At 40.9% G+C, this 24,088-nt stretch overlaps 3 protein-coding genes and 1 long non-coding RNA gene across 12 annotated transcripts in view; 3 read left to right on the top strand and 1 right to left on the bottom strand.

Annotated features, from left to right (window-relative positions):
* Positions 1-553: 553 nt before the first annotated feature.
* LOC6529582 (chondroitin sulfate proteoglycan 4) lies at positions 554-17,124 on the top strand. 2 transcript variants are annotated; one of them, XM_002090540.3, is made up of 12 exons: positions 554-700; positions 3,168-3,891; positions 8,650-8,846; positions 8,911-9,141; positions 9,263-9,444; positions 9,504-10,092; positions 10,291-11,319; positions 11,708-13,107; positions 13,168-13,321; positions 13,383-14,046; positions 14,116-15,019; positions 15,085-17,124. In XM_002090540.3, exons 2-12 carry the CDS (start codon positions 3,804-3,806, stop codon positions 16,790-16,792), a joined length of 7,146 nt encoding a protein of 2,381 aa, XP_002090576.2. In that variant the 5' UTR covers positions 554-700; positions 3,168-3,803; the 3' UTR covers positions 16,793-17,124. The 2 variants fall into 2 exon arrangements, with proteins under 2 accessions (XP_002090576.2, XP_015052095.1); XM_015196609.3 differs by having other exon boundaries at positions 562-720.
* LOC120320999 lies at positions 3,917-5,234 on the top strand. The gene is made up of 2 exons (XR_005560542.1): positions 3,917-4,983; positions 5,037-5,234. It is a non-coding gene; the product is annotated as an uncharacterized LOC120320999 (long non-coding RNA).
* LOC6529581 (protein grindelwald) lies at positions 16,837-19,384 on the bottom strand. Its single transcript, XM_002090539.4, has 3 exons — positions 18,689-19,384; positions 17,918-18,226; positions 16,837-17,843 (listed from the first exon to the last, which is right to left on the bottom strand). The coding sequence occupies exons 1-3, from the start codon at positions 18,921-18,923 to the stop codon at positions 17,662-17,664; spliced, it is 726 nt and encodes a 241-aa protein (XP_002090575.2). The 5' UTR covers positions 18,924-19,384; the 3' UTR covers positions 16,837-17,661.
* Positions 19,385-20,479: 1,095 nt separating this feature from the next.
* Positions 20,480-24,088, top strand: part of LOC6529580 (basic-leucine zipper transcription factor A) — an 11,958-nt gene continuing 8,349 nt past the window's right edge. For 3 of the 8 annotated variants that reach the window (XM_039371976.2, XM_039371975.1, XM_002090538.4), the window contains exon 1: positions 20,482-21,035. In XM_039371976.2, coding sequence (XP_039227910.1) covers positions 20,960-21,035 — 76 coding nt within the window. In that variant the 5' untranslated portion in view covers positions 20,482-20,959. Of the gene's footprint in view, positions 21,036-24,088 lie in introns of all 8 variants that reach the window. The other 5 variants (XM_039371973.1, XM_039371974.2, XM_015196610.3 and 2 more) reach the window with 5 other exon arrangements.

Below are 24,088 nucleotides of genomic sequence, written 5' to 3'. Positions count from 1 at the left end.
AACATTTTATTAACTATTACATTTAAGTTGATACCTCTTTTATTCAAAGCTCTTCTCACACTGAGACTGGTTTTTTTATATATTTTTATATTTCCCCTAAGTCACAACATCAAAACAGCTCTTCATAAATGTAATACTTAAACTTTTGATGGTGTCTTTGGCTAAAAACTACAAATATATTTGTCGCTCCTTTAAGAAAACCACCTTAAAGCGAGTACTTAAAAAGTCCTCATTGTTAAGTATTTATCCCGACCAGCCAGTTGGTTCTGATTCCCACACGTATCCCTTTCGCATCCCTTGCCTGCGAGCGGGCAGCTCATCACTGCTATCTAGATAGAGATACATATTGGGCCCGCGTTCGCGTTTGCGTTCGCGCGTTCGCAGAGCGCACAAAAGTCACTCGCGGGTGCGCCATGGAGTGGTGGCAGCAAATCGACATCGGAGGTATCGGAGGCATCGGAGGCCTTTCAGGGAACGGGAACCATGGGGTCTGGCCCGGGTCTCATTGGGCACTTCGAGCGAGCGCACTACTGCGTGCGGAATTTTCTTTCCTCTCGGCTCAGTCTGTGAGAAATCGTTGGCGTGTTCGGTTCGTTTGCTTATCGGAAAGTGGGAAATTCGGTTGGTTGTTGGCGCGGGTGGCGGCAATCGGAAAACGCGGAAAACTCTGACCGCGCGCCCCTTTAGAGTTTTTCCAAACGTGAGTGGGCCAGTGGATGTGTAAGAAATAGAAATTTAATTTATTTTTAAGTTTCTGGCTTTCCTCCCCATGCTAACGGTCGGCACTCTTCTGTCAAGAATTCCGGCTAAAAACCAATTGTGAATGAAAGCGTTTGTTGTTGTGCGTTTGGTAGATAAATCTTAAAATACGAAAAGATACAGAACTTTGCAAATTGACCGTGAATACCGCTCATTCTGAGGATTCTGTGAAAATTGCCAAAGGGCCAAGTGAAACAAAGTCAGTGATCTCAACGGAAGTAAACGAATGATGTGTGCACAAGCAGCTAGGAAAAATTAAATATAAATCATTTAATTATAAGGCAAGCTGAGTGTGAAAAATGAGGTGCTGAAATCGCGGACAGAAAGTCGAGAAAATGAATGAATCAAAATGTGAAAAATAAAAATAATACGCCGAAAAACCAACGCGAAAAACAGAAACGTTGTCCTAATTAAATAACAACTTAATATAAATTAAAAATCTTGAAAATTACATCCAAGAGTTGATATCAAAATAAGATGAATAATAAAACAATTGATTTAAAAAATTAATATTAATGGAATATGAATATAAAGTTATTATATAAATTTATATTTTTTAACTTGCTAAAACTTATCCAAAACGCAAACTGTACCCATGAGACTCCGCCCGTGGATATATGCACCAATAAAATTCATATTTGTGACATATGGTGCTGAACTCGCACCAGAGCACAACTCCATTCATCAATCGCAGTACTCGGCGATCATAAATCAGAGTGCCCGAAAAGAGTGTGACTAAATCATCGACTGCAACTGAGATGGAGTTGGAAAACTCTGCACACCTTGGAGGCCTTTCTTGAGTTAGGAAAGCGTATAAATCGGCGTGGGTAGCGACGCCTACCAATTTTCCAAATGAAAACGCCGTTTTCATGGCTTATCAAATCAATTTTCGATTCTGTAGAGCGGTATTTTGTTGGCCTTTTGTTTTCACAAAATTTTGTGTGCCACCAATTTTTAATTACCATAAAAAATATAAACTAGTATGAAAGAACTTTCCCAAAGCGCATGTAGCCGCAGCTGGCAGACCTCGACTATCCGGTAGATACATTTATTAATTTTTATGTTAATGGGGAGAAAAAGTTTTGGGGGAAAGAGGGAACACGCGTCTGTCATAAAATGCACCCTGGCGATTGTCACTTTATTTTTTTTTTGGTTTCGGTGTCGTCTGCAGCGGCATAGCGTTTCAAATTGTATTTTGACTGCTGCGACGGGCTATAAAAGTATTCGAAACGACAAGAACTTAGGCGGTGCATATAAAAATTAACAAGCAGAATTAGCAGAGCGAACTTAACGAGAATGCAAGACACCACGACTGATTTTCCTGGAGGCTGTATCTGTGCAATTGACCTCATGATGTCGAACCTGCCGCAGTTTCGTGCTGCATTTTGCCTCGGAAAATAAATGCATAAACATAAGAGAGTCTGGCGCAGTATTTTTAGATACCCCCGGCGTAAATAATTCATTTTCCAGTCACAGTTGTTGACGTTTTGGCGTCGCCCGAAGTTTCCTCTTCCTCAGGGGACTTCTCCCTCCGAAATTACGAGTCCCTCTCGATTTGCATTCCAAGCTTGAAAGATTCCTATTTTTGGCCTATGAACGTTTCTCTGCTACCGAAAGAAGGCCCATGAACTTTGACTGCTGTTGCAAAACTTTGAACTAGAAATTCCTCTTTATATAGGACCAAATCGCTCGTATTGCTGGGAAAGAGCTTAAGCTGCCCGGCCACTTAGGGCCACTTTTTATGGGTGATCCCCCGCTCTATCACCACCGAAAAAATACAATAAATTTTACTCAACTGTGCAGCAATTTCCACTGAAGTGGAGGAGCATACTCGTGTCTCAGCCTTCTGCGGCAGCAACTCAATTAAGTCTCCATAAAGTATCTGTAGATACGCTAATCAATGGTATACATATGTACATACATACGTACGTATGTATCTTCATATGTAACCCCAAAGCATCGGGGTCCCGGGTGCTTGAATTTATTTGAGATTTGTTTGGCTTAAAATCTATGGCAATTAAAATAGCAAATGCATGACTCAAGTGGAAGCTGTATATAAAGAATATAAAATCAAATTGAGCATAAAATCAATGAAAATAAACATGACCGAGCCAGCGAATGAAATCATTAGAGCTGCGGTGAATATATCTAAATGTAATTAAATTACTCAATATAATGTACATTTATTAAATAAATTTCCAAAAAAATTATTTTGAAGTTCCAATGGAGTAGTAATAACCATTTTTCATTATATATAATAATAAATACATAATATTCAGTACTAGTAGATGGCTTTTACCCAACTGACCAATTAAAAATGCATAAAACGTGCAATATACATACCAGTGAAAATTTAAATAAAAACGAAAGCAGAGTCGTAATGCCCATAAATCTATTTTCAATTACAGTGAAGTGCAGTTGCCAAGAAAAATAACCAATAAACGAGTAGGCGCATCAGTCGTCAGTGTCCAATGTGTTTATGATAAAACTCGAACGAAATTGAAACGTAATCGGGCGAAAGTTGGCTGCCAAAGTGCGCGTCTAAAACGGCGAGGAAGCTAAGAGGAGCAGCCGCTTCAAAGGAATCCAGTTCGGCAGCCAGCCAGGCAGTCAGTCAGTCAGTCGGCAACAGTCGAGGTGATTCCCCTTCCTGTATGACTTCTGTCAACGAAATGACATGCAGCATCTGTCTATGTGGCCAGCGGGCCAGGACGTGATGCTGTGCCGCTGTTAGAGAGGAAACCTCGATGTTCCGATGTCTCGCTGCCCCCGATGATGCTATTTTTATGAGGCCCCCAGACTACGAAGACGACGACGGATGCGTGGCCCCATGAAAAATCAATTAACACGCAAAATTATTAAAGACGAAAAACAAAGACGAAAACGAACGGAGCGCGAGTGGTACTTTGGTACTTGGGGTTCCGGATCTTCGAGTCCCAGTCCCCCATCCTCCAAACCGATCCGATCCGATCCCATCCGATCATCCTTTCCAGCAGCCACACACCATCTTCTCGCGTTTATAACTTCAAAGCAGCTGCAACGGAATGTCGCGCCTCCGTGGATTGAGATTCGGATGGCTATGGCTGGCATGGCTGGCCATATTGCAATTGCAAACTGTCGCAGCCATGAAAGGTGAGTTTGAAAAAAATCAACTTTTTAGTAAGAAGCAACTAACAAGAAGCTGCGACACAGAACGTACAGTTAATTAAAGGTTTCGACAGTCAGGTAGCCAGAGATACGCGCCCCAGAACTTAATACCGCGCATAAACATGAGATTTATCATGGCAAATGATCAACGCACGATTTATGCTCATTACAAATATGGCCAGCCACGAATTGGCCAGTAAAAAAAATAAAAAAGCGGTCCAGAGAGGCAGAAGCAGCTGAAGCCAAATTGCATTTACTTTGGCTGCCATCGAAGCCGACATAAATAAAAGTCAAAATAAAGAGTTGCAAATGGTGCAGTGCCACATACATTTTGGTGTTACTCGCGTGCGCTACAGCACAGATACAGTGGGCCAGCTGCACGGAATTCCTATCAAAATGTTTTTACACAGCTTTAAAATATTAAAAAATATATTATATTTTATGTTTGGATGTACTCTCATAGAAAAGGTACTGTTAAATACAACTCTGTATATATTCATTTTTTTAAAGGTTTTAATGAAATGTTCAGTCTTCTTTGGAGTTCGAAGATTGTATGCTTTTAAGTTGTCCTACACTTAAAGCAAAACAATTTGCTACGTAGGTATAGGTATTCCCACGAGTATTTCACAGTGACCTGTTGAACTTTGAAAGATTTATGTCAATCCATTTCTCTGACTAATTTGACCAACTGGTCGCTGCCGGCACAGGCCCCAGGCTTCCTTCCTGTTGCTATCTATCCCAGATATATTTATGTATAGCTATCCCAGCAGTTTGGCATTCGCAATGCTCCGTGGCAACCCTGGCCGGCCCATAAAATCCAACTACTTAACTACAATGCGCCGCAGCAGTGCACTTAACGCATTTTTCACGCTTGACATTTGACTTGGGGCGCACTTTTCTCGTTGTCGTCGTCGTCGTTTCTGCTTCTCTGCTGTCTTTTGTTGTTGCTGGGCCTGGGGAAACTCAGAGTATCTGAAACTGAAAAACTTAAAGTATCTGTGCGGTGCACCGCAACAGCTATCCAAAGTCAGACGCGCTCTTAATTTTCGTTCTATCTGCACAGTCAGTGAGACACATGTACGATATATATTTTGGTCTTGGCGCAAATGTGTTTTTAATGATATTTTTAGTTGGCATGTGACGTCACTTGGGGACTATGAAGCCAAACGTGAATCATCCGCGGCAAGCGCAAATTGTTTTCCTCTCTTTTTTTTAGTCTGTGTTTTTGATTTTGTACACCAAAATAAATTTCCATTTCCAAAGAAATAGCACAAATATACTGTTTTAAATGTGTTATAAATACATACGTTTTATATTCCTATGATTAACTAACCTCTAATTTTATCTTGAAATATATCTGCTTATCAACTTTGTTAAGATAATTTGGTCTTTAGATATATATTTAGATATGCATTTAAATATATATTTGTTTTTATACGTGAAATTTAAATCATTTACACGAGCAAAGCGTTGTGCCAAATTTAACATAGACGTGTGTGGATACAAATGTATCTACACTTTTGTATCCGTATTTGTATCTGTATCCGATTCGCGCCATCTGCCAAGCTGTGTGTCGCCTCTTGATTATTCATTTGCATTTGCAATATAAATATCAACACATGCCCAATGTTAACTGCAGGCGCAGTAAAAAGCGGTTGCCTGCATATAAAATACAACAATTTAATTTGGCGACAGTGTGTGCTCTCCTTTTAGATCCCCCTGAGTCATGAGAATATGTGTCTTTATGACTTGCCGATGCGCAGCTCAATTGTCGATAGTTGAAGTCTACCCTTCGCAGATAATTGTATAATTGAATTTTATGCGACCCCAGAGTCTAATTATGCTGAAGACGCTAGCAATAGCGACACATGTTCGCCCACTAAAGATTATAAAACGAGAGAAGCGGCAGGGAAATGCCGACTCAAAGGGGTTCTCTAGTGCGGTTTTTATTTGATTTAGATTGATCTCTTAAGCCATCCGAGGGATTTCAGAATGTGAATGCGATTGTTAATGGGCGAGGAAACTATTTTAATGACTGCTTGGAAGATCACAGGAATTACTGCAATGATTATGGCCAGCGAAGAAATTAAAGGAGACCTTTGGGAATTCTTTGGAATGAATAATTCGAAGAACGAAACTTAAATGGCTTCAATATGTAAAAAATATCTAGCATACAAGTTTTAGCAAAATGAATATCTTTAGTGTGCACTCTATTCAATACAAATCTTAATACGATCAACTTTTGTTAACTGTTTTACTACTCTGGTCACCTAAAACTGTTAGCCAATAAAGCATAGCTCTTGTGCGACCATCAATTTGCCTATTAACGTCCATAAGCAGAACTCGCAGCACCATAAATATAAACTGCACGCAGCCAACAAAAATTCACTGAAGATCACGTAATAAGCACACAAATCACGAGCTCCACTAATAAACTTTGACATTATTAGTGAAATGAAAGCTACGAAAAGGAAAAAATAATTTATAAATTGCCAATGTCAGATAAAGTTTTAATGAACAGCGACTTCGGCGGGCCACCAAAGGAGCATTAATTAAAAACCAAAAAAGACAAGCCAAGCAACATGATCATAAAACCTATGAAAACTCGAATAGCTCCAGAGCTCTGGGGACACCGAGCGACATATAACTCAAATAAAATAAACATTGGCCATAACATAAATATTCGCTGGCTACCTAGCCAGCTCCACCTCCGTGCTGCATAAAAGATAAACATAAATTTAGCATTTGATAGGGGAGTTGCATTTGATGTCGGGGTTTTCCTTATAGTTTTCCCTAGTGGGTGGAGAGGTGCCCGGCATCTGTGGCCATAAGTCTTGCGTCGTGTGCTCGCCTCTGATGTTTTCCCCATTTTCGGACGGACTTTTCCTGATGATGTCTCATTTGTTGCCGCCCGACATTTGGAATGACTTCTGACGCTGATGCTGATGTTGATGCTGATGTTGGGTCTGCTCCACTCCGACTGCACCACATTTTGTTGATGCAAATTGCATTTATTGTTAAGCATCCAACTTCCTGAATGGCATGTGTTTGCCCTCACAAAGGGTGATTATTGCGCACGAGATTGGCAAGCAAAAAGGTAATTTTTGACAAGCATTTAGATCTTTAAGATTGGTCTATGTCTGTCATACAGAGGGCTAACAAATGTGTTTCCATAAATGTATTTTTAGTACTTACATTCACTAATTTTGTCTCATTTCAAATAAGTACCATTTTATTCGAGATACAGAAACGAAGCGAATAAACTTTCAGGTTTCTTTGCTGGTTAAATGGTTTATTCTTTTCTTCTAAAGGAAGATGTTTAAGCTTCGAAAGCTTTTAAGCCCACAATGTATTATCGCAACAGTGGGTTTTGTAAAGAGTATTCAAATGTGCGGTGACGTATTCCATGTCCATACTCCGTGTTATTGTTCGGCCAACGATAACGCCTCCGCATCTCGGATCGCCTTTGTTTCGGGTTCAGGCACGCGCATCATCTGAAGATGAAAAAGTAGCATTTACAGCGGCAGCCGAACGCATTAATGTGGGTCAACTGCCTGGGCCCGCAGATGGGAAAGTGTTTTTCTTTTTCCTATGTTTTTCGCCGCTTTTGACGCCTGATTGCTGCTAATTGGCGTCAAAATGCATCAATAGTTGACCATTTGTTGCCCATTTTGCTTTTTGCCTGTTTATCCAACAGTCTGCTGCTTGTCTGCCATTCGTATGCAACTGTTTCATGTTTATCCTACGATTTCTATGTGGGTTAGGTCAATATGTCGTCTTAGCAGCAGCGAAAACAAACACATAAACAAATGGCCAGCAAACATTTTCCTCTTTCCGCAGGGTGGTGAGAGAAATTCTTAAAATATTTATCTCGTCCCGCGCAAAGTTGAATTCCATGTTTTGACTAATGTGTGTTTCCAAAATAATTTATTGCACAAACGTACGGCAGAATGTAGAAAATCATTAATCATGCAATTTTTACGGGGTGGGATTGACTCGAAAGTCAAACAAAAGATGGAAAATTATTCACACAACGTTCGAAGCTCTGTGCTTTTTTTTGAGATACGAATGTTCCTCAGAAAAACACGTTCGACTCAAGCCCACAACTAATTACGCAAATCAAGATACAAAAGATGGCTCTCAATAGATAGCCTGATAAATGACTGACTGACTGAGTGACCTCGACAGACATTGACTGACAGTCCGACAGCTGATGGCCTGATCTAAAACGATCCACCGATCTGGACAAATTTGTATACGGATTGCAATGGAACGCGGTTGCCAATCAAATTGGCGGCAGCTCTTGCAACATTATGAGCACTGGTCAGTGTATCTATTTCCATCAGCTGAACTTAGTCTATATCTGTCAGCTGGGTATAATTTTAAGAAATAAGAGATACCTATCTAAAACACTCCAGACAGAATTCATAAGAACGCCATCATTTTATTTATTTAGATAAGTGTAGGAATGTAAAACTAAGACATTTTTTAATTGTCTGAACATCTTTCTAACTTCTGTTGATTGAAATAGGCGCTGATTTTAGCCCTCAATATTTTAGACTAATGTATGTAAACTTTTTAAATAATTAAATAAATATTTTGAAAATTTATAAACTCATTTTGGACTAGCTCGACACGTTATAAAGCTGCAAACCCTAATCCCACACGTGCCCCATTACCTCCGCCAATTTGCTATTTCAATTTACCCATACCCATGCCCATGTCTACTCTATCCACCCACAGTTTCCCTCTTCGGCGATGGCTACGTATCGATGCCGCTGCAGGAGACCAAGATGTCAACGAACATCCGCGTCAAGTTTCGCACCAGGCAGGAGAACGCCTTCCTCTTCCTGGCCGCCGGACGGACCGACTACTGCCTGCTGCGCCTGGAGAGCGGTCTGATCAGTTTCACCTATAAAATCGAACGGGATGTGGTGCAGGTGAGCCATCGATCGGGTCCCCTTACATATGAGCGCAATTACAGCGATTCCGGTCCGGTTACAGTTGCGATCGCCCAAAAAGCAAAAACTCAACGATCTGGAATGGCACGACGTGGCGGTGCAGCGGTTCGAGAATAATATCACCTTGCAGGTGGACGGCTACATAATGCGCAAACAGCTTCCAGGCGATCTCGCCGCCCTCAATATCCACTTTGGAACATTTCTGGGCGGCGTGGGGGACTTTACGGCCGAGTTCTTGGATGGTGTTATTGGTTTTCGGGGCTGCATATCGGATGTGAGTATATAAAAAGAAGTTTCTGAGTAATTAATTACTTTCATTATGACAATAGTGAGATGTTCTGTGGCATAAGGCAATAAAATGATATATTTTGAACTTATCGAAAATAACTGAACAGGTCTTCTACAACAACATCAACATCATCAAGCGCGCCAAGGACCGCACGAGCCACACCACCAGTACTGGAGTATCCTGGACCTGCAGCACTGAATTCGATGGGTCCATCCAGGACAGCATTAGTTTCATGAGGAACGATTCGTACTCACTGATGATGAAAGAATCGCACGCTATGGGAGAAACGTGGGTTCCAGGGAAACCAATCTGCTGCCTTGCCTATTTAATAATTCTCTTTTTCACAGTCTTTCCTTGCAATTCCGCACAATGGCTAGTGCAGGCGTTATTTTCTTCAACGGCGGCTTTGATTTCATACTACTCGAAATAGAGGATCAGCATCTAAAGGTGACCTTCAACAAGGCCGGCAGTCTGGTGCAGTTCATAACAAATGAGCACATATCCGATGGCAAATGGCATCGAGTCTTGTTGCGCTACAACGCCGCCATTGCGGAGCTAATCCTCGACGATGACACGAGCGGCTATCGGGGAACTCACGCTAATGAGACCAAGGCGAGCATAAATCTCGAGAAGAGCGTCTTCTTTGGCGGCGTCCAGGAGGAGATGCGCCGCCGGCTCATCAGCAAGGGTCTGCGGATAAACGAGATCAGTTTCAAGGGCTGCATGCGCGACATCCGGGTCAACGATCTTCCACTGGGCTTCGCCGAGATGGCCATCTCGCGCAGCCTGGCCCTCAACTGCCTGTGGAAGTATCCGTGCGTGGAGTTCAATCCCTGCCTGAAGAGCGGAATCTGCAGTCAGCACGGAGTGGACGGCTTCATCTGCTACTGCGATCAGTCCTACTGCATCAAGGCCGATTTTCAGGGACCCTTTAAGGTATCTACAAAATATGCCTAAAACTAACAAGTTAGAGACACATTTATTTAATTTAAAGACACACCAAACATGTAGCTATGTTAGGTTAAGAGATATCCTAGTAGCTCCTAAAATCTTAGTAATAATCTCTTTAATTTAGTAATTGAAGTAGCTTTTTTTCCTTAAATTTGTTCATTGCAATTTACGTTCCTCCCACAGATCTTCACCGAAACGAGTCCAGAGCTGGAGCTCCTCTATGTTTCACCCATGCAGCTTTTAGAAGGTGGAACTGCCTTTCTATCGCCCCATTTCATAGACATTATACTCGATCTACGACGCTATCCAAGTCTGAACGAGCAATCCATTATTTTCCATGTGGTACATCAGCCGAAATATGGACAACTCTTGCAGTACTCAGCTGAGAAAGCCATATTTGTGCCCTGCCGCACATTTAACCTAGTTGATTTGGCCACAGATAAATTGAAGTATGTGCACAGTGGACAAGAGAACTTCAATGATCATGCCACATTGGATATGCAGATCTTCGGCGATGTGCACAAGATACCGGAGAATATATTGGGCAAACATAGGTTTCTTTTACACGCCAATATAACACCCATAAACGATCCACCGCAATTAAGACTGCATTCGCATAAAATCCTGCGAGTGATCGAGGGAATTGAAAGGGTACTAGACGTGGATTTATTCAACATTGACGATCCGGACAGCGAGCCTGGAAATCTGATCTACACCATATTGCCGACACAGAGTCCGCAGGAGACCTTTGGTTGTTTTATGGTCGGAGGTGCGACCACATCAGCCTTCTCCCAGGCCGAAGTGAATGTGGGAAAAGTATCGTATCTGTACAACTCCACCACAGCGGAATCCTTTAGCTATGAACTGCAACTGCAAGTATCCGACGGCATCGAGACGAGTGAGACTGTTTATCTGCCAGTTTCGGTACATCCGCTGGAGCTTCGATTAGTCAATAACACGGGCCTCATAATGATCCACAAGAGCTCTTTGCCAATCAGTCCCGCTAATCTGTCGATTGGCACCAATGCTGTAGATGACCACATCGACATTCGGTACGATATCGTAAAGGCCCCACAGCATGGCGCTCTCCAGCGGCTGAGGCAGATTGATGGGTCCTGGGTGAACGTGGACTGGTTCAGCGATAGCCAGCTGCTCCTTGGCCACATTCGCTATTTGCACAGCAGCGATTTTCCCTGGCAAGACGAATTCAAGGTGTGTATGGGGGATAAAAAAGCAAACACGAGCTAGCCCGTAAATGGGCAGTAAGCCAACACTATGTTGCATGTTTGGGAGAGATATATGTTTTCGGTTCCCTTAGTTTAAGCAGGGTCTTTTTGGAAGTGTCCAGTTTTACAATAGTCTTCTTTGAACCAGTACTTGTTTCTGAAAATAGGACCAGTTTATATGCCATTTCATTCCATAAAAAAGGTTCTAAACCAATTTGTACAGAGAATAGTTTTTTGGTTGTTAAAAAGCAGTTCGATTTTTCTCTTAAGTCCCGTAAAATACTGCCCCTTATTTGTTTTAGTTTCGTTAACTCAGTCCAACTGTTTTGCTGTCCAGAGTAGCCAATAAATTTGCATTGATTTCACTTTCACAGTTTATTGCCTCGTTCGGCTTTGTGACCACGCAAACTTTCGACTTCCGCATCACATTCACGCGCCTGCGCATAACGAGCACCAGACCCTCGCAGATATCGATCAATGGCAGCCGGGAGATTCTGCTGACCAGCGATATACTCTCCTACGAGACCACGCCCATCGGGAGCTTTTCGCGCAGCGTGATCTACAAGATAACGAAGCCAACTCGCTACGGGGGCATCTATGTGGAGGGCTCGCGGAAGGCGGCCAAGAAGCTGGACTCCTTCACCCAACAGGATATAGAGAAGCGCAGAATACGATATCAAACACATCACACCAGCTACTCCAGCTTCAGTGATCATCTGGAGTTTGTGGTTTCCGTTGCAGAATGCGATGATGTGACGGGAGCTCTGGAGATTAGCTACAGACCCCCCGATGAGCTAATCAGCAAGCTGGGCCATCAAAACCACGAGGCTCTGCAGGTGCAGGAGGGAGAAAGGGCTCTCATCACCAAGAATCACTTTGGGATACGCTTTAACATCTACGAAAGTCTGCAGTTTCAGGTTTCATCGAGCCCGGAGCATGGTGTTATATGCAAATACAATGAACAGACGAGTCTCACCACCCCAGTGGAAATGTTTACTCTGGAACAACTGTTCCGAAATGATATATACTACTGCCACGACGATACCGAATCCACGAGGGACACATTTGAGTTGCTCATACTCTCGGAAAACGAAACTGATCTTCAGTTTGTCGCCAACATGGAAGTACACATAAAACTAGTAAACGACAATGAGCCTTATCGCACGGCCATTGAGCGCGTATTCCATGTGGTCAGGAACGGCATCAGGACCCTTAATCCATCAGTACTTCAGTATCTAGATGCTGATGTCAACACCAATCACACAGATATCCACTATATCCATGTGTATAGCAGCAATGGAGCTTTTTACAAGAGTGGTCACTACATCGACAGCTTCACTCAGGACGATATAGCAAACAGGAGGATTATGTTCCAGCATACAGGTGCCGATTCTGGAACGGCGGCATTTATAGTCACCGATCGAGAGCATGAGGTGAATGGTTTGCTGGAGATCCGTGCCTCAGATCCCTTCGTCTCTATGATGGCAACCAATGCATCCATAGTTCAGGAGGGTAAATTTGTCGTCCTCAAGAACAAAGACTTTATTTTAGAAACAAACTTGGATATGAAATTGGATGAAATCTACTACGAAGTGATCAAGCCCCCATCGTATGGCATACTCATGTACTTGAGCAGGGCAAATGAGGGAGAAAACGGTACCACCATCTATAAGGCAACAAATTATACGTCCCTGAGTAATTTTACCCACTTGGATATTGAACGGGAGAGATTGGTCTACTGGAATACGGAAATCGCCTCAATGGATAAAGTTAGGTAAGAAAAATACCGAATTTATTAAAGTTATGTTATATAAAATGTATTCTAAACCCACAGATATCGGGTACATATCAAGAACATTACAGCTGAGGGAGAGGTCATGTTCCGGATTTATCCTTCTGCGTATTGGGAACCCCTGCAGGTGAAACAGAACCACACGCTTTACGTGGAGGAATCCACAAGTGTACTAATATCCAGAGATGTTTTAGAGGTAGATATCAGAGTTTATATCAGAAAACCTATAATCTCAATACCTAACTTTCCTTCTGTAGGTGGTTCACCCTAATATTTCCCCCGGAGACATTACTTTTCTAGTAACATCTTCTCCCATGCATGGTTACTTGGAAATGCAGTCCATGTCTTTCGATGATGAATACAACTGCAAGGTGTTCGATCAGTCTTCTGTGAACACTGAAAAGATGTTTTATATTCAAGCAGGAGTTAACCAATCCACTGATTACTTTGTGTTCGATGTTACCAATGGCATTACGTGGCTAAGGCAACTGATGATAAAGATTGTGATCATACCAGAAAAGCTGTATATGCACTCAAATATTATTTCAGTTGTAGAGGGAAAGACTGTCCAACTGAACCCCACGGATATACAGCCTTATTCCGAATACTATCGGGGAAAGATTCTGGAGTACATGGTGACCATTACACCGAGTTCCGGTCACGTTTTGGCTGGGAGTTCAAAGGTCAAGAGGTTCACTCAAAAGCAACTCGAACAGGGTAGCATACAGTATGTGCACAATGGCAGCGAAAATGCCACCGATAGCATTACTTTGGTGGCCATGGCCAGGAACAAGGAAAGCGTTCCGTTTGAGCTGGAGTTCTCTGTGGTCCAGGTGAACGATGAGGAGCCCATGATGGTTACCAATACAGGTCTGCAGGTGTGGAACGGCGGACGCTATGTCATCAAAAATACCGACCTGTGTAAGCTGAAAATTATTGTTTAACCTAACTCAAGTTATAATGTTCAATTTTGTTTTGATGATTTTTCAGTGGCTCAAGACTACGACACTCCACCGGAGAATCTCACTTTTGTGGTGCATCACATATACGGAGGTTACTTGGCCAGAAATTCCGCACCTCACCAAAAAATCGAACAATTTACCCAGGCTGAAATAAACCTTGAAGAAATATATTTCATGCACGACTCAAACTCGAGGAGAAACGAACTATCTTTTGTGGTAACAGATGGCCTATTTAACACCACCACTCAAATGCTGAATATTGAAATTAAGCCAATTGAAATTCTGGCCGACCACAATGAAAATCTGCATGTCTTTCCCCTAACCAAGAAACAAATTCTGCGAGACTACTTGCACTTTAAGTGTTCCGATGAGGAGCGAGAGATCAGATACAACATTACAGTTCCTCCAAGTCTGGGTCGCATAGTGAATGAGTATATAGATAACGGTTTTACGAAGGAAGTCAGTGAATTTACCCAAAACGATGTGGATAATGGCTATATATTCTACGAACACACAGCTGTAATCATGGAGTTCAGAACAAATGATTCATTTTACTTCGATGTGGTTGCTGAAAGAAGCGATCGTCTATTGAATCAGAAATTCAACATTGAGATATCTGTTTCCTCAGGAGGCTTACTCAGATTTCTACCAGTTAATAAGCTCAACGTAGACGAAGGTGGTTCGGTGCCGATAAGGTTGGATTTCTCAAAGATTCTGGAGTATCTGAAGACCAAAGCTGGCATAAATAATCCGGAGTTGTTCATAGAAGCCATCCAAAAACCCACACACGGCAGTATTGGTCTGGGTCATGATTTCAAGCACATGCAAAGATACCACCCAAGCGATTTCTTTACCAAGAAGGTCTACTACATACACGATCATTCGGACACTTTGGAGGATACCATACTCATGTCGGTTTACCTGACACAAGGGTGAGTCTTCAATAAATTTAACCTAATTAAACAGTTATTGTAATAAGATATGTTTTTATTTTCAGGAACATTTTTCTGTGCAATCTGACAATTCCCGTTTCTATCAACCCCATTAACGATCAACCCTTCCGTTTAATTACCCACCTGCCACAAATGACAGTCGTCGAGGGTGAGAATCGCACTATAACCAGAAATGATTTACTAACCGAAGATGCGGATACACCTCCCGAGGAAATTATATACGATGTGATGAGTGGTCCCACATTAGGCGTACTTAAAAAGATTACAAACGATGGACACCCTGAGGATCTATTGTCCTTCTCCAATCAGTTTACCCAAGCGGATATTAACAACGATCGAATTATTTACGTGCACTTCGGAATGCCACAGTCCACGACATTTTGCTTCACCGTATCTGACGGGCAATCCAATCCTGCATACGAAATATTTACCATTAAAATAGATTCTATAAATCTGAAACCGTCAGCAGTGCAAGCCCCAGTAAAGGTTCAGCAAGGAGCCACTTCTACTCTAATGAGATTGGATCATATCGGAGTGTCCACAAATGTGCATATGGATAGGTTGGCTTACAATGTCACAAACTCGCCGCTATATGGTATTCTGGTTTACAATCATCAAATAACTTTGGGTTTCACGCAGCAGAAGCTGGAAACTTCGCAGATAAGCTACATGCAAACGACCCTGGATCGGTCGAATGATTCCTTCCAAATCAGTGCCTATGTTCCGGGCACAAACTACGTTGCTCATGTGGATGTGGTGATGGAGGTGGAGCCTGTAATACAAATCAATGGCATTGTAATGAAGGATGCTGAATCCTCTGGAGGTAAAATAAAGCTTACGACCTCGTTGGACAACGATAATCCTCTGTCGTTGACGCTTAACCAATTCAACCCCAAGTTTGTGATCACTAGGATGCCATCAACTGGGCAAATCAGAAAGATAATTCGAAGCACTGGACTGACAACCGATGGCCAGAGTGATAGATCCACAAATTTGTTCTCCTATAAAGAGCTTCGAAGTGGCGTGGTCTACTTTGTGCCCTATAAATCTATCGAGGAAACAGAAGCTGATAATGATAGTTTCGATTATCAATTGCTCATTAAAACAGTTCAGCCGGCACAGGCCACCGTCTCGATTGAGTATAGAAGTCGTGTTGAGGAAACCGAAACGGTTCATTTGGGCAGTGCAGGATTATCCATAAACTACTTAGCGATAGGATGTGCCATATTTATCCTGCTGATCTGCCTGCTTATCGTGCTGTTGATATTAAAAATCAGGAAACTGAGGAAGCACAAGGCAGACATATCCAAGGATCAGCCGCCGGCGCTACCGTGTCCACCAGACTTGACTTCTGTGAGTCCGCAGCACCATCATCACCATCATCATGGCCACCATTACGCAAGTTCCGAGGCGGACTCAGTGCCGGCAACAGGGAATTCAACACCGTTACCGGGTTTCAGCAATATTCCCCATTGCAAGATAATACCCGTGGAATCGTATAAACATGAGTATCCCGATTACGATCCCGACGAGGAGGAGACGGACGATCAGTGCGATCCGCAGCAAATGATGCTGCCTCAGAGGTATAATCCCTATCACCTGGAGCACGATGCCTGGAGTTCGTCCTGCGATATGGCGAATGACTTTGCGGGCTATGCCTCTGTGCCGCAAAGTATTTCCGGATCGGTCAGCTCTCCGCCCTCGGCCCCGCCCACAAATCCACTACTTAGGCGGAATCAGTATTGGGTTTAAGGTATAGCCGGAAGCTCTGCAATAAAGGGATCTATGTAAGTGTGTCCAATTCGATCGGAGTTAGTCCTATGTTATTTATTTAAGTATAAGCTTACGTTTAAGGCTGATTTATGAGATTCGTTGGTAGAAGAAGTGAAGCATTTTATACAAGAAAACAATAATTATAGTATGGAAACAAACACACATACATATCTGACGTGTCATATACAAACGATTAGCATTAAGGACGAGAACAAGAGTTATACTCAAAAAGCCAACTTAACTTAGCCTTAGAATTGTGTTTGCCAACGTGGAATACATTTTACAATAAATGACAATACCATTAAGCGTAATTCCTTGTTTTATTTCAAAATTTAAATATTTTTTAGGTCGATTTGTTTTGCATTCGATATTATTTAAGCCGGATGGGAGTGTGGTGTTACAATGTTACAAAACTTTTCCACATACGAAATGTAGCATGTTAATAAATTTAACATAATGAATATGTTTCTTAACAGTTATAATAATTAATCTTCGTTCATGTGATGTATAATGGTTTTTTTGAGGGAATATAGTAAAATAAGGTGAAAACGTATTCTTGAATATTCCATTAGTCAAAATCATATGTATAATTCCTTAATTAATAATTTCATACAGATCGAATATAAGTTTTTAAGGCCGCATTGGTTTATTAAACATGTTCCATGTATAATTAAACACATTTAATCCCGTTTGTAAATTACTCCTACTACCTACAAATATGTTTATGAATAACGTATCAAAAGAAGACTTTTTGCTTAAGAGGAAAATATCACTAGTTTCAATGTGGTGCACATTTTGCTTTCGCTGGACTGATTTAAAAGTAAGAGTTTTTAAGTACTTGTATGGCCTTAGAAGGCGACGGCAACTGTCGCTGCTGAGGGTTTCTCAGAAACTGGCGTTACGACCATGGCCTGATTATCGTATCCATATCCGATCTCCGTCATAACCGTTGTGGGCGTGGTGCTGTTTTCCGCCGGATAGCGAGTGCTCACCGGCGTTGTCATAGTCACAACGGAACCCTCGGCGGCACCTGTAATAAATCATTGCAGTTTTAACGTGAACATATTAATGTGAAAACCCGGACAGGTACATCCTTACACTTACCTGCCACACTATAGATCTGTGATTGCGCTCGCTCAAGGTCGCTGCCAGGATGGTTGATGGCATTCAGGTTCTGTATGGTGGTAGCATTGAGATCCTTTCCATTTGCAGTTGCCGGATGCGGGTATGCCTTCGATTGGAGGCGGCGCAACAGCTTCTGGAAGCACCGATTGCTTATCAGCCACCGAAGGAACTGGAACGCGCAGCGAAGCGCAATCAGGACGAGAAGGATAGTTAGCAGCAGGAGGATCAACTGCTGGGTATTTTGGATGTCCAGCATCTCCGCTTTCAACGGCTCAAATGTCTTGTATGCTGTGGGTTGATATCGAAATTATTAACCATCACAAGGGAAACATTTTAATAGCATTAATAGTATCGTTTTAAATAAATAATTCAAAGAGAACCGGAACGTTTTCTTCCACCACTAACATTTATAGCATGACAATAAATCTACCCTTAACTCTGTGTAAGTAGTCAGATAAAAATTGCCACTGCTAATATAATTTTACAAATATTTATATACAAAATATTTAAATACTATTATAGATAAATCAATTATATATAATATATATTAATCAATACATTATATAAAACGTTAGAATTGCCTCATTGCTTATTTTATCAGCTCATGGGCGATGAGTTAATCACTCGCTTAAGCCACTGCAATTGAAATACAATTGAATCCGGCTGGAAAAACCTGAACCCGCATAAAACCAGCCAAATTACCCTATGCATTGTGAGTTAATCTTTGGGGAATCTTCGGATTTTACTTGCCTGAACATTCCTTGGCGCACAGAAACGCGTCGTAGTTGTGGGTTTCGTTATTACAGACCGCGATGCACGGATGGCACCTCTCCGTTGCAACATAGCAAAATTCATTGACCGGATGACAGATCGAGCCATGACAATCCTTACTCTCTCCATTTGCAGCAGCTACCAAGGAAAAACTTGGGATCAACGGAGCTCCACCAATGGAGAGCGATAAGGCACTTAATTTCCTGACCGACATTTGAGGTTTTTTATAATGTGTGATTAATTTATTTAAGTTTGATCGAATCACTGTTACAACTCTTTCCTGCTTGGAAGGCGTTTGTTTTGTTATTTTTAAAGGTATCCAAAGTATGATTCATCCACCAGCAACGCGGCCCAGACGCTAACTGACTAACTTCTTTTTTAATTGCTGGCTTCTGGAGTCTGAGTATTTTGCGTTGCCCTTATACGTATAAACACATGTGTATTGGTGCAAACGAGTTTATCTTGGCCAAGTTTTACAGCATGCTTCATAGTATTCCTGTTAGTTTCTCCACATTTTCACACTTTTTCTAAAGGGGATATCCGGGGACTTAATTTTCAGATTTATTTCTGTATATTCTACATCAATATTATATGATTTCACTTTTTTCTTTAGCATTAAACGTTGTTAGCCAGCGGTTAGCGACGCGTTTTGAGCCACATTCAACTCGTTACTGGCTGAAATGCCTCGATCGCTCGCTGTTACCAACCACTCAGCACTCACACCTAGGCATCTATCTCAAATATACACTCATCCGCACCGTGACTTGACTTTTGTTTACCTTTTTCACGTCGATTGTAGATGCAAAAGTATCTCTATATCTATGCTGTGGCAGGTAACCCAAGTATTTGTGTGTCTGCGATCGACTGTTTATTTTGCTCTTTGAGTGAAATTGTTCCCGACTTCGGAATACTTTGAACCCGGCTTCAGTTGCTTAAATTTCAGCGATTTTACTAATAAAAATAAATAAAAACTCGGGAGCAGAACCTCAAAAACAATTTTGTAGAGTCTAATTACTGACTCAAAACCAGTGTAATTAATTAAAATTGAGTGATATTTTATCCACAAAAATCGTTAATAATAATATTAGGCATAAACAAAAATAATTTCAGGATAACTTTTTTAAAATGCTGTATTTTATTGTCGTTCAGAACTGGTCCTTCCCAATAGTATCCCAATATAATTTATTTTTTACGATTTTTAAGAATTTTTTCTACATTCATTAGAATTACTATTAAGTAATACCCTCTTTTTACAACTTGCAGATATATTAATATAATATAAATTATAAATACATTTTTGGGTTACAAAATTATTATTAAATCAATAATTTAAAATTTTTGTAAGTGTAGTATTTGAAGAGGATTGAAACCTTGCTCAGCTAACGTAATGGTGTATGTCTTTACTAAATAGCGAATGCCAGATACATAAAAAAAATCACAAAAAAGGGAATTTCTTGTCCCGGACTGATTTAGGATTTAAATAATTTAAAAAAATAGAAAGAAAATAAAACTAGATATATAAATTAATATATACATATATTTTAATGCATTCCGAAATCAGCAGTAAGATTTAAACTTAATGAATTTATTTTTAAATTCTTTTTGAAACTTGGCAGCACTGTTTTTTTTTTTTTCTCTCTCCTCTCTCATAATTTTATGCTCGCTTCCATTGCAATGCCGCTTTCGAGATACATTTGTATCTGCTTCCAGTTCCAGTGCCGCTTGCAGTATTATTGTGGCTTCCAGTTTGCTGGACTGGATGGCCAAGTCAAACAACATCCATTCGCTGAGCGGCTTTCGCTGTTGAATGAGCTGTTTTGCTGCTTTCGTGGAACGACGGCCGCCGGTTAGTCGCGTATCTTTGAGATACAAATACCTAAATCGAAACGAATTTTGTACTGCAGCTGTCGTTGTTGCGCGCGTGTTGTTGATGGAAATTGTGGAATTATAAGCGTTATTTCTCGTGTGGAAGTGTGAAAGTGAAATAGTTGCACCAAGAGCGACGCAATTAGATGAAAAAATAGTTTACTCACGGTCTGTATCCCCGTGTTTTGTATCTATTTTGCGAGCCCGCTTCAACAAGTAAGCCACCATAAATTAAAAATCACTGGAGTGGAAGGCGCGTCCTTGAGCTACCCAATTTAAACACCTGTTTTAGAACGAGATACAAATACTCAATAGCGATTTGAGCCACCGAAAGAGACAGCCAGAGCCTGTTAGAAAGAGAAGGGAGGCGTGAGGAGGAGAGAGATGAATAATTTCACAACCACAACAGCAGCCGCACCACCAAAGGAAGCGCTGCCCCGATCAGGACATGTTAATGAGGGTAAGCATGGGTTAAGAACCAAACCGAAGCAAACCATTTCGAAATTGGTTGAACATGAACAATTTCGTACGGGGCCTTGGATAATTGGAAATTGATTGGGTTTGAGTGGAGCTATTGAGATGAAGGGGCTAAAGAATTTGGGCTGGGGCATGAGCACCACATAGATTTGATTAATTTGAGGTCTTTTAAAATTCCTCTTCAACGTTTCCTTCTCCTGGCTTGGTATATCTTTAACTATACATATCCCCTTTCCAGGGTGATATATATTACAATAATCTATTTATTACATAAAATTAATAACAATAAAAATAATAATTAATAATAAATATATTACTTATCGTAAATGTGAATGAAAAAGTAAATGAATAAAATAAATAATAAATGAAAATATAAAATGGCATATCCCATTTCAATATCCAGATTCCATTAATTCCACCGATCCGATATCTTCGAATGCCGACATCAGCCAAAAACAAACACTCGAGTTCTCAGAACTTCTTCTGTGCCGCTCGTTGGTGCCTTGGGGCATAAATGTAAGCTATTTTTTTGTTGATTCAGATGTAAACAAACCATATTGAGCACGTTTTCCCTTATCGCGTCTGAGTTGACCTTAAGTAATAATAAAAACATTTGCATAGGGAAAATGTTACAACATGAAAAGCTGGCTCATTCAACTCGTTGAATAAGCTCAATTAATTGAAATCGAATACGAAATGCTCGATGACAAAGAAATGGCTGTTGTGCAAATCGCTTTGGCTTCTATGTGAATAGTATTTGTTGTTATGCTAATGAAAAAGATTGCTCAAAAACGAAAAAATAATACACAGAAAACACGAGCCGAAAAAACTTTCTCGACTCTCAGTCACAATCACTAGAAGTTGGCGAGTTTCCTCATTTTTGGGCGGTTTTGAAAGTCTTCATGAGACGATAAACAAAAACAAAGACTGCCAGTCAGCAGCTGAAGAAACCGCACAGTACAGACCAACGACCGAAAGCGGACAAAGCTGTGAAGAAGAGATTTCAGTTGAAAAATAAACAAGCACCGAACTCTTATTTAGTTTCTTTTAGAGCAATTGAGGGGAAGCCGAGCGATCCCCGCCACAGAAAGGGAAAATACATACTCATTTTCTTCTTTTGGAGGTGCAAAAAATGATTGCCGCGAGCACTTTCCATTTAATGAATGCACCTGAAAAAAAAACTGTAGTCCACAATTAAAAACTGTTTGTTCCATTAAATAAGGGAATAAGGGTAACTTTCCTCATTAATAATAAGATTGAAATGCGAACTTTAAAATAATGTATTATGATACTGTATAAATAATAATTCAAATAAAATCGGAATTTTAGAAAAGTGTTCATTCTCAATGTGTAACGTCTTTAAATACAACTTTGTATAACCCAAAATTAAAAATAATGCTATTAAAAATAATTATGTATCTAACTGTTAACATAAAACTGGCGGTAATTTAGGGAGCTCCATAGTCAACCGGTTTTTCTAAGATTTTTCCACAGTGCAGACATGCAAAAAGGCAGTTTCCCAGCATTTGTATCTTAAAGATTCAGCGCGTGCAGCAGGCAACAGCTGACGGTTAGCCGAGGGGATTGCAGCCGCTTCATTTGCGCCCAAGCACGCATGACAAAAGACCCCCACAAAGAGTCGGCCCTCGGTTTGAAATAGCCGTGCCTCCGACTGAAACTCACTCAACTGCTGGCCTCTTTTTCCCCTTTTTTCGCCAACCAGCCTAACTGACTGACAAGTGAAGGGGTTTCTTCGGGAAGAGGGGGCCGAGATAGAAAGGGGGTTTCGGGGAGCAGCAGCCCCAACGGCAAGAGAAACAGCAGCAGTTGCATGACGAGCCGCCTGAATGCAGTTTATTTCTTTCCTACATTTTTATCGCTGCATGCCAGGAATGATTCACTTGCCAGGCCACGATGACAGGGTGTGCGAGTGTCAGGAAGAAGGTCTCATCCATTTGGATTTGGCTCTTAACATTTCTATGGGGATAGCACTTAAAGGAAACACAAACCTCACTCTGCTCCTCTCATTTTGATGGCGCTTTGTCATGACTTGCGTTGGCCTACAAAACAACTTTTCAAGAAGCCCAAATAATGGAGTTTCCAAGGAGTTTGGCTACAAATGAAATATGAATAACTAAATTTAGCTATGCAAAAAATTGGACTTGTACTTAAGAAACAAGCTTAGGTAATGTAATTCTTTACTTCGAGGATTACTTGCTGCCTCTCTTACTGTGAGAAACTTATGCATGATTTCTTACTGACAACATAAGTGGGGCTAATAATTGGTAATAGTTATTCTAATCACTATGCTTGAACATAATGATAATGAATGATAATGAAAGCTAACCTTAAACAATGTAACTATATTTGAAATCAACTATAACTATATTTCCGCTTTATCATAGCTTATCAGCAAATGTGACTCTCAAGTTTAAAGTTATGAATTGGCAATATGTAAAGAATAAATATTTACAAAGTGTTTGTGTTTATTGATGTTTACCAAGGTCTTAGCGACGTGTTAAAATAAATAACTACAAATATTAATGAAGCAACAACTAAAACCTGCTTATAAAACAAACTCTAAATGCTTCAAACTGTTTTAAACTGTCCGACTTAAAAGCAAACTTCCTCATTTTGACAGCAGTGAAAGCTTAATTCATAAGTATCGTAGCATGAAACAGAAATAAAGCTAATTTGGAATTTGGTTTGTGCCACAACACCGCTCTTGGATAGACAATTATTGGCCTTTCTGCTTTGGATATGCATAACCTGGCTTATGAGTGCCTGAGAGGCAATTCAATCAATCAGCGGAAACCGAAACTAAACCCCAAAATGTGAGTTCACTTGAATAAAATAAATTCGGGAGATGATGCACCCGGGCTAAGGTCAATGTAAGGCTGGCTAAATATACTGCCGGTGTGTATCCGCATGTGTATATGTGCGTCCTATCTGTATCTGTCAGATGCAACATTCAAATAGTCGACATTTCAGGCCGCATTTCTCGTCCAGTGGCAGTGGCATGTTCAACAACCTTGA

This window comes from Drosophila yakuba, chromosome 2R (assembly GCF_016746365.2).
Source record: "Drosophila yakuba strain Tai18E2 chromosome 2R, Prin_Dyak_Tai18E2_2.1, whole genome shotgun sequence".
NCBI lineage: Eukaryota > Metazoa > Arthropoda > Insecta > Diptera > Drosophilidae > Drosophila > Drosophila yakuba.
Note: the sequence above shows the minus strand (reverse complement) of the source record. Positions and strands in the feature narration are given on the sequence as shown.

Bases quoted from the DNA above. Each gene is read 5' to 3' on its own strand.
- LOC6529582 (XM_002090540.3), top strand. From the start codon at position 3,804: ATGTCGCGCCTCCGTGGATTGAGATTCGGATGGCTATGGCTGGCATGG. The intron at 8,847-8,910 runs GTGAGCCATCGA...GTCCGGTTACAG, and splicing joins TCGAACGGGATGTGGTGCAG to TTGCGATCGCCCAAAAAGCA. The intron at 13,108-13,167 runs GTAAGAAAAATA...CTAAACCCACAG, and splicing joins GCCTCAATGGATAAAGTTAG to ATATCGGGTACATATCAAGA.
- LOC6529581 (XM_002090539.4), bottom strand. From the start codon at position 18,923: ATGTCGGTCAGGAAATTAAGTGCCTTATCGCTCTCCATTGGTGGAGCT. The intron at 18,227-18,688 runs GCAAGTAAAATC...ATCAACCCACAG, and splicing joins GTGCGCCAAGGAATGTTCAG to CATACAAGACATTTGAGCCG. The intron at 17,844-17,917 runs GTAAGTGTAAGG...GATTTATTACAG, and splicing joins ACAGATCTATAGTGTGGCAG to GTGCCGCCGAGGGTTCCGTT.